Raw genomic sequence first — 8,377 nt, 5'->3', positions numbered from 1 at the left:
AGAAAACAAATTGGCCAAAAATTTAAAAAAAATTTGTTTTTTACATCTTTTTTGGGGGGAATTTCATATAAAAAAATGTGAAAAATATTGTTATTTTTTCAAAATAAACGCTCTTTTTTTGTTTATAGCGCAAAAAGTAAAAATCGCACAGGTGATCAAATAATACCAAAAGAAAGCTCTGTTTGTGGGAAAAAAAGGACGTCAATTTCGTTTGGGTACGGCGTCGCACGACCGCACAATTGTCAGTTAAAGTCGCACAGCGCCGAATCGCAAAAAGTGGTCCAGACGTAAGACAGCAAAATGCTCTAGTGGTAAAGTGGTTAAAGGAGAAGTACAGCCAAAGCTTATTTGGCTGTACTTCTGTGGATCACAGGAGTACAGTTTATTCTGCACTCCTTTTAGATTCGTTTTCAGTGGACAGCAGGCTGACGTCACAGAGCCAGTCCAGCCTGGGGGAAGGTCGTCACAATGAAGTCAGGATCTATCTACATGCCTGGACTGGCACCCAGGTCAGCCTTTCGGCGAGCCGCTGAGAGCCTGAGCCTGCCGCTCGCGCCCCCCCTCCATAGCTCAATGGTCCAGTGAGTGAGAGAGAGGCAAAGCAGAGAGCCGGTGACAGGCAGGGAGCACTGAGAACCGAACGACCCACCTCTCTAAACACTTACCTGACTCCATGGATCCAGCACTGTCCCATCTACAGCACCGCTGCTCCCTCTTCCTAGTCCAGGGGAAATTTGCTACACAGCTGTTTTACTTATTAGGGCAGCTAGGTTGGCTTACTAAAATGGTCACAAGCACCCCTAGTGTAGGCTGATGAAAGGGGATTCCCCCCAGAAACATGTTTCTCTCTCCTCGACACACACCAGGTGATGTCATCCCTGGGGGCGGGTCCCCGCCTGACAGCGGTCGGAACACCTCTCTGCACAAGCCAGCGTCTCCCCAGCCATCCACAGCACAGTCCTCCTAGTATTCTGGCCAGACTTTCTCTGGATTACCTGAACTTGTAATCGGATTGAACGGTCTGGTGACTCTTGATAGTTCGGGATCATATGTCCTCCTTTTCCTTTTATTAGTTTTGTGAGTGCACCTTTTTTTTTATTCTTTTCATTCATTCACTCAGAGCCGGTTCACACTGGGGCGACCTGGTCGCCGTGGGTCGCCTGCCCATAGATTAGTACAGGACTCGTTCTAATAGGAGCGACACAAGTCGCTCCGACTTAGAAAAAGGGTCCGGAGCTTCTTTGGGGCGACCTGGAGCGACCTGCATTGACTTCAATGATATGAAGTCCGTGCATGCCGCTCCGAGGTCGCGGCAAGTAGCGTCGCCCCTATGTGAACGGGGTCTAAATGTCACTGGTTTTACATACTGCACTATGAGCATTGAGCTGGACTTTTTGTGAGCTTTTACTTATTACTTTATTTGAAGTTGTTACTTTCTTTAGCGGATGATGCCAACATCCTAGCTATGGGTAAGACTTCCTTGTTGGGCAGTTTTTTCCGTTATGGTAGCATGACCACACTGGACTTGAGCATCACACTGCTATAGAAACCTCTAGCCACTTCACCTCTGCAAGATTTACCCCCCTTCATGACCAGGCCATTTTTTGCGATCCGGCACTGCGTTACTTTAACTGACAATTGCGTGGTCGTGCGACGCTGTACCCAAATAAATTTTATGTTCTTTTTTTTTTTCCAAAAATAGAGCTTTCTTTTGGTGGCATTTGATCACCTCCTGTGGTTTTTCATTTCTTGCGCTAGAATTCATATTTTGGTAAAAAAAAAAATCCCAATAAGCGTATATTGATTGGTTTGCACAAAAGTTAGAACGTATGCAAACTGTGGGATATTTTTATTTATATTTTAATTTTTTTACTAGTAATGGCGACGATCAGCGACTTATAGCGGGACTGCGATATTGCGGTGGACAAATCGGACAGATGACACTTTTGACACTTTGTGGAAACCAGTGACACTAATATAGTGATCAGTGCTAAAATATGCACTGTCACTGTACTAATGACACTGGCAGGAAAGGGGGTTACACAAGGGTGATCAAAGGGTTATCTGTGTACTTAGCTAATGTTTCAGATTAATGGGGGAGGTGCTTTTACTAGTGGAAGGCATGGATCATTGTTTCTGCTTTACATGAACGCAGGATCCATGTCTTCTGTACTGACAGAACGGCAGTCTGCCTTGTTTACATAGGCAGACTGGCGTTCTGTCAATATACCAAACGATCAGCGGGTGCCGGTGGACATCGGGTACGCGGGACCCACTCGTCAACAGCAAGACGCCAACCGCGCACACTCGTGCCCAAAACCCAGATGGGCATATATATATATATGTGTACGTGATTCTGCCCCGGGCGGCTGCCTGTATCAGTAAATCTGCTATGGGACGGTTGGCAAGCGGCTAGAGGTGTTTGAATGGGGAAGACGTGGCAACTCCTAATGGGTGTGCTAGGGTCATCTCCCTCCAAAGCATTCAGCCTGCCGTGCTGGGAAGCAGATATGTGAAGTGCTGAGACACAGGTAATTGCAGGCAAGGCAGCCATCAGAAATTGTGGGGCCCCTTACACAGTTTAGGCCTGCCCCCCCCCCTTCCCCCCAGCCCTGACCACCAACATTCCCCAGGGCCCGCCTATCACGTTGTCATTTTCCTCTAGTCCCATGTCCTCCTTCTCCTCCAATCCCATGTCCTCCTTCATCCCATGTCCTCCTCCTCCAATCCCATGACCTCCTTCATCCCATGTCCTCCTCCTCCTCCAATCCCATGACCTCCTTCATCCCATGTCCTCCTCCTCCAATCCCATGACCTCCTTCATCCCATGTCCTCCTTCTCCTCCAATCCCATGACCTCCTTCATCTCCAATCCCATGACCTCCTTCATCCCATGTCCTCCTCCTCCTCCAATCCTAAGACCTCCTTCATCCCATGTCCTCCTTCTCCTCCAATCCCATGACCTCGTTCATCTCCAATCCCATGTCCTCCTTCATCCCATGTCCTCCTCCTCCTCCAATCCCATGACCTCCTTCATCCCATGTCCTCCTTCTCCTCCAATCCCATGTCCTCCTTCATCCCATGTCCTCCTTCTCCTCCTCCAATCCCATGACCTACTTCATCCCATGTCCTCCTTCTCCTCCAATCCCATGACCTACTTCATCCCATGTCCTCCTTCTCCTCCAATCCCATGACCTCCTTCATCCCATGTCCTCCTTCTCCTCCAATCCCATGACCTCCTTCATCCCATGTCCTCCTTCTCCTCCAATCCCATGACCTCCTTCATCCCATGTCGTCCTTCTCCTCCAATCCCATGACCTCCTTCATCCCATGTCCTCCTTCTCCTCCAATCCCATGACCTCCTTCATCCCATGTCCTCCTTCTCCTCCATCCCATGTCCTCCTTCATCCCATGTCCTCCTCCTCCTCCATCCCATGTCCTCCTTCATCCCATGTCCTCCTCCTCCTCCAATCCCATGACCTCCTTCATCCCATGTCCTCCTCCTCCTCCTCCAATCCCATGACCTCCTTCATCCCATGTCCTCCTTCTCCTCCAATCCCATGACCTCGTTCATCTCCAATCCCATGTCCTCCTTCATCCCATGTCCTCCTCCTCCTCCAATCCCATGACCTCCTTCATCCCATGTCCTCCTTCTCCTCCTCCAATCCCATGTCCTCCTTCATCCCATGTCCTCCTTCTCCTCCTCCAATCCCATGACCTACTTCATCCCATGTCCTCCTTCTCCTCCAATCCCATGACCTACTTCATCCCATGTCCTCCTTCTCCTCCAATCCCATGACCTCCTTCATCCCATGTCCTCCTTCTCCTCCAATCCCATGACCTCCTTCATCCCATGTCCTCCTTCTCCTCCAATCCCATGACCTCCTTCATCCCATGTCCTCCTTCTCCTCCAATCCCATGACCTCCTTCATCCCATGTCGTCCTTCTCCTCCAATCCCATGACCTCCTTCATCCCATGTCCTCCTTCTCCTCCAATCCCATGACCTCCTTCATCCCATGTCCTCCTTCTCCTCCATCCCATGTCCTCCTTCATCCCATGTCCTCCTCCTCCAATCCCATGACCTCCTTCATCCCATGTCCTCCTCCTCCTCCAATCCCATGACCTCCTTCATCCCATGTCCTCCTTCTCCTCCAATCCCATGACCTCCTTCATCCCATGTCCTCCTTCTCCTCCAATCCCATGACCTCCTTCATCCCATGTCCTCCTTCTCCTCCAATCCCATGACCTCCTTCATCCCATGTCCTCCTCCTCCTCCAATCCCATGACCTCCTTCATCCCATGTCCTCCTTCTCCTCCAATCCCATGTCCTCCTTCTCCTCCATCCCAGGCAAATAAAGACGAACGGTTTTAGTAATTGCCACCGCTCCTGTCCAGGCGTGGACAGCTGGAGAACAGGGGAGGGTGGGGCCTAAGGGGCCCAGGATCTCCCACATAGTGGCAGTCTGCAAGGGAACAGCGGAGCTTACAATTGAATGGTATTGTGAGGACATTGGCAGCCCTACCGTGTTGGGGCCCCTCGGGATGCCCGGGCCCCCTACATGTGTATGGGCTGTACCCCCCTGATGGCGGTCCTGAATACAGGAGGCACATGCAATTGCATTTTTAGTTTTCTTATGTATAAAATATTTGTTTTTCACCTTTTGTAAAAAGCCTGTACTGTAACAGTGTTTTATTTTAGGCAGCAACAGTCAAAGCCTGAACTACAGGAATCTGCAGAGAACAACGCCACAACCAACTCTGCAAACACAGACCAAGGTTTGTCTTCATTTTAACCCCTTCCTGGCTTTTGTATGCAAATATGCGGCCTCATGGAAGCGGGTGTCTATTTGTGAGGCTACATATATGCGTACCTGTGTTTCACTGAGAGCTCCGGGTCTCGTATTTATGATTGAGACCCAGGACTCAGAAAACGCACAGGAAACTTTTTTTTTTTTTTTTTTTTTTACATTTTCCCTGCCGCTGCACCACAGATATGTGAACCGGCTCCATAGAAACCCAGTTTGGTTGATGTGTCATGCGAATGGGATGTGGTTCAAAACGCATTCAATTTTGCATATATGTAAACTGAGCAGAATTGTTAAAGTAACATTTAAAGTCTTGTTTTTTTATTTGTTTTAAAAATAACAATCATGTTATACTTCCCTTCTCTGTGCAGTTGGTTTTGCACAGAGCAGCCCCGATCTTCCTCTTCCCGGGTCCCTCGTTGGTGCTCCTGGCTCCTCCCTCCTGCCGAATGCCCCCACATGCAAGTAGCTTGCTATGGGGGCACCCGAGCCGAGTCACTGCTCTGTGTGTCCATTCAGACACTGAGCCAAGGTTCAGCCCTTATCCCCTCTCTTTCCTCATTGGCTCACTGACTTTAACTACTAAAATACCGACACTTTTACCCCCTTCCTGCCCAGGCCAATTTTCAGCTTTCGGCGCTGTCACGCTTTGACAATTGCGTGTTCAGGCAAGAAACTTTTATCATTATTTGCACGCAATTATAGCTTTCTTTTGGTGTTATTTAATCACCACTGGGTTTTTTATTTTTATTTTTTGCTAAAAAAAAAAAGACTTGAAGTTTTTTGTTTTTTTTTTTGTCCGGAATTTTTGTAAATATGGAATTTTTCTCCTTCACTGATGGGCACTGATGAGGCGGCACTGATAAGGAGGCAGTAATATGCAGCACTGATTGGCCGCACTGATGAGGTAGAACAGACTGGCCTCGCTGATGGGCACGGACTGGCCTCGCTGATGGGCACAGACTGGCCTCGCTGATGGGCACAGACTGGCCTCGCTGATGGGCACTGATGAGGTGTTACTGATAAGGAGGCAGTAATATGCAGCACAGACTGGCCGGCACTGATTGGCGGCACTGATGAGGCAGCACAGACTGGCCTCACTGATGGGCACAGACTGGCCTCACTGATGAGCACAGACTGGCCCCACGGATGGGCACTGATGAGGCAGTAATATGCAGCATTGATTGGCGGCACAGACTGGCCTCACTGATGGGCACAGACTGGCCTCACTGATGGGCACAGACTGGCCCCACAGATGGGAATTGAGGAGGCATCCCTTATAAGGAGGGAGTAATATTCAGCACTGATTGGCGACACAGACTGGCCTCACTGATGGGCACAGACTGGCCCCACAGATGGGCACTGATGAGGTGGCACTGATAAGGAGGCAATAATATGCAGCACTGATTGGCGGCACAGACTGGCCTCACTGATGGGCACAGTTGGGTGTGCACTGATAATCAGGGCGCTGTTCGGCTCCCCTCTCCTCACACTCTGTGCGTGTGAGGCAAGGAGAGCTGATAACCGGCATTTCCTTGTTTACATTTGATCAGCTGATCACATGGGTAAAGAGCCGCATCATTGGCTCTTTACCAAGATTGGGGTCGCCCTGTGTCCCAGTGATATGATGTCGTCCCAGAACAACAGAGCATCCCACCCACCGTCGGCCCGCTAGTGTCTCAGCCAATGAAGAGGGAGAGTCCCGGACAGCTGACGCTCTAGTGCAACATGGCTGGATGGAGATGGGGCTCAGGTAAGTATTGGGGGGGGGGGCTGCACACAATTTTAGCATAGAATGCATTAAGATTAAAAAAAAAAAAAAAAAAAAAAACCTTCTGCCTTTTAGAACCACTTTAAGAGGCAATGCTTCCAAATTGTGAATGAGATTTGTTGTGCTACAGAAATTATTGTATAAATACTAACACCCGATCTTCTGCTGCAGATCCTGCAATAAATGACGAAGACGTTCTCCGAGCCTCCATGAAAATATCACTCAATACAGGCGGGACAGGACCGAGTCCCCAGCAAAAATGACCCTTGGGCTCTGGCCTGTCTGTTTACACTGACCTGCTTTTGTTGCGCAGGTAGTAAGGATGTACATATTCAGTCTATCCTCTGGACGGGCGTCTGCTTGGGATATATTTGAAGCTTTTATGGGTGTCTTTTTAAAGGTGTCAGTGTGGCATTTTACTTTTTCACAAGAAGATCCATGTCGTCCTGCTTTTTTCCTGATCTCCGGATGTGTCTCCGTCATACAGAAATATCTCACAAGTCCCGCTTTACCTGGCTGAACTTCACACGACCAAACAGAGCTTGCAGCATGGCCATCGCTTCTCTCCGAAGTCCATTCTGTTTACATTGCTGATTGGTCAGCAGTATATGGGACCCCGTATCCAGCTGTCCTATCAGACTCTTCTAGGAGATCTGTCACGAAGGAGACTCTCATGCATTTGGCCTTTCTCAAGCTGGGTAGTAGTTTTGGGGGCAGCGGAATTGCCTTGAAACTAGTATGTGGCCTGTGGCCACGAGGGAGGCTGCTTTCATCAGAGGCTTCAGTGAGCGCTATTTAGATTTGTGGCAGAAAAGTGAATCTGTACTACAGTTATAAATATAATGTTGATGAGGAGGAGTGTAAGAGAGACTCAGGACTTGGTTCTTACATTGAGGGTATTTGTATATTTTTCATAACTGAGCTCTGGGAAGATATAAAAGGCACAAATAATGCAGCTCTGTATTCATCATTAAATGTATTTTTTTTAAATGCAAGCAGCGTAAATACCTGAACTTGACCCGGTGCCAGCGTACCAACGTCTTGCAGTCCCTGTTCAAGCAAAGCTCAGAGTGGGAGAGGGAGAAGCAGCACAAAGAGATAATCAAGCATGCTGCAGTGCAAGGCCAAAGAAGCCAGGAGGTTTCCAGGCACTACTTACTAGGGATGCACCGATCCGACTTTTCTTGTCCCGATACCGATATCTAGCATTGTGTATCTGCCAATACCGATCCGGAACTACACACATACACAATAAGCATGCAGCTGCAGTACAGAGCAAAGCCACTGCTTCATGTTTATGGCTCCTCCATTCACAGGCGGAGCGCATCTGATATCCCTCCGCCTGTGAGCCTGACCTATACAGGAAGTAGCGTCTCCCATACTACTACTACTACTACTACACCAAGTAAGGGATGGCTGAGCCGGTGTTCCGTGAAAAAATCCTACCCTTGAAAATTCCCTACCCTCGTCACTTCCAGTGCACCTACGTCATGAAACAGCTGAGCAGCCTAGCAGTGCGCATGCTCAAAGATCCAGAGGGTAGGGATTTCTCACGGGGTAGGGTTTTTTTTTTATGTTACACCGCATCAGCTGTTTTGCCGCGGTTACATAAAAACATCTCGGCTGCAACATGAAATCATCTCCGCTCCTACCCCTGTCGCTTCCCTGATCTCTGCTACTAAATGTAAAAGTGGCGGCGGGTCTATGAAAATATAAATCATGGAGCCGAGATCTCCGTGATTTATATTTTCATACACCCGCCGCTTTTACATTTAGTAGCCGAGATCAGGGAAGTCACAGG

The 8,377-nt window shown here is 48.8% G+C and overlaps 1 protein-coding gene across 1 annotated transcript in view; it reads left to right on the top strand.

Moving 5' to 3' along the window:
* ATXN3 (ataxin 3) overlaps window positions 1-7,213 on the top strand; it is a 51,601-nt gene extending 44,388 nt beyond the window's left edge. Inside the window, 2 exon segments of the mRNA XM_082275455.1 lie at window positions 4,700-4,776; window positions 6,748-7,213. Of these exon segments, the coding sequence (XP_082131581.1) occupies window positions 4,700-4,776; window positions 6,748-6,839 (169 nt within the window). The 3' untranslated portion in view covers window positions 6,840-7,213.
* Window positions 7,214-8,377: the final 1,164 nt, after the last annotated feature.

This window comes from Pelophylax lessonae, assembly GCF_965119305.1.
Source record: "Pelophylax lessonae genome assembly, chromosome: 13".
NCBI lineage: Eukaryota > Metazoa > Chordata > Amphibia > Anura > Ranidae > Pelophylax > Pelophylax lessonae.
The sequence above is the reverse complement of the archived record's forward strand: the minus strand, read 5'-3'. Positions and strand labels throughout refer to the sequence as shown.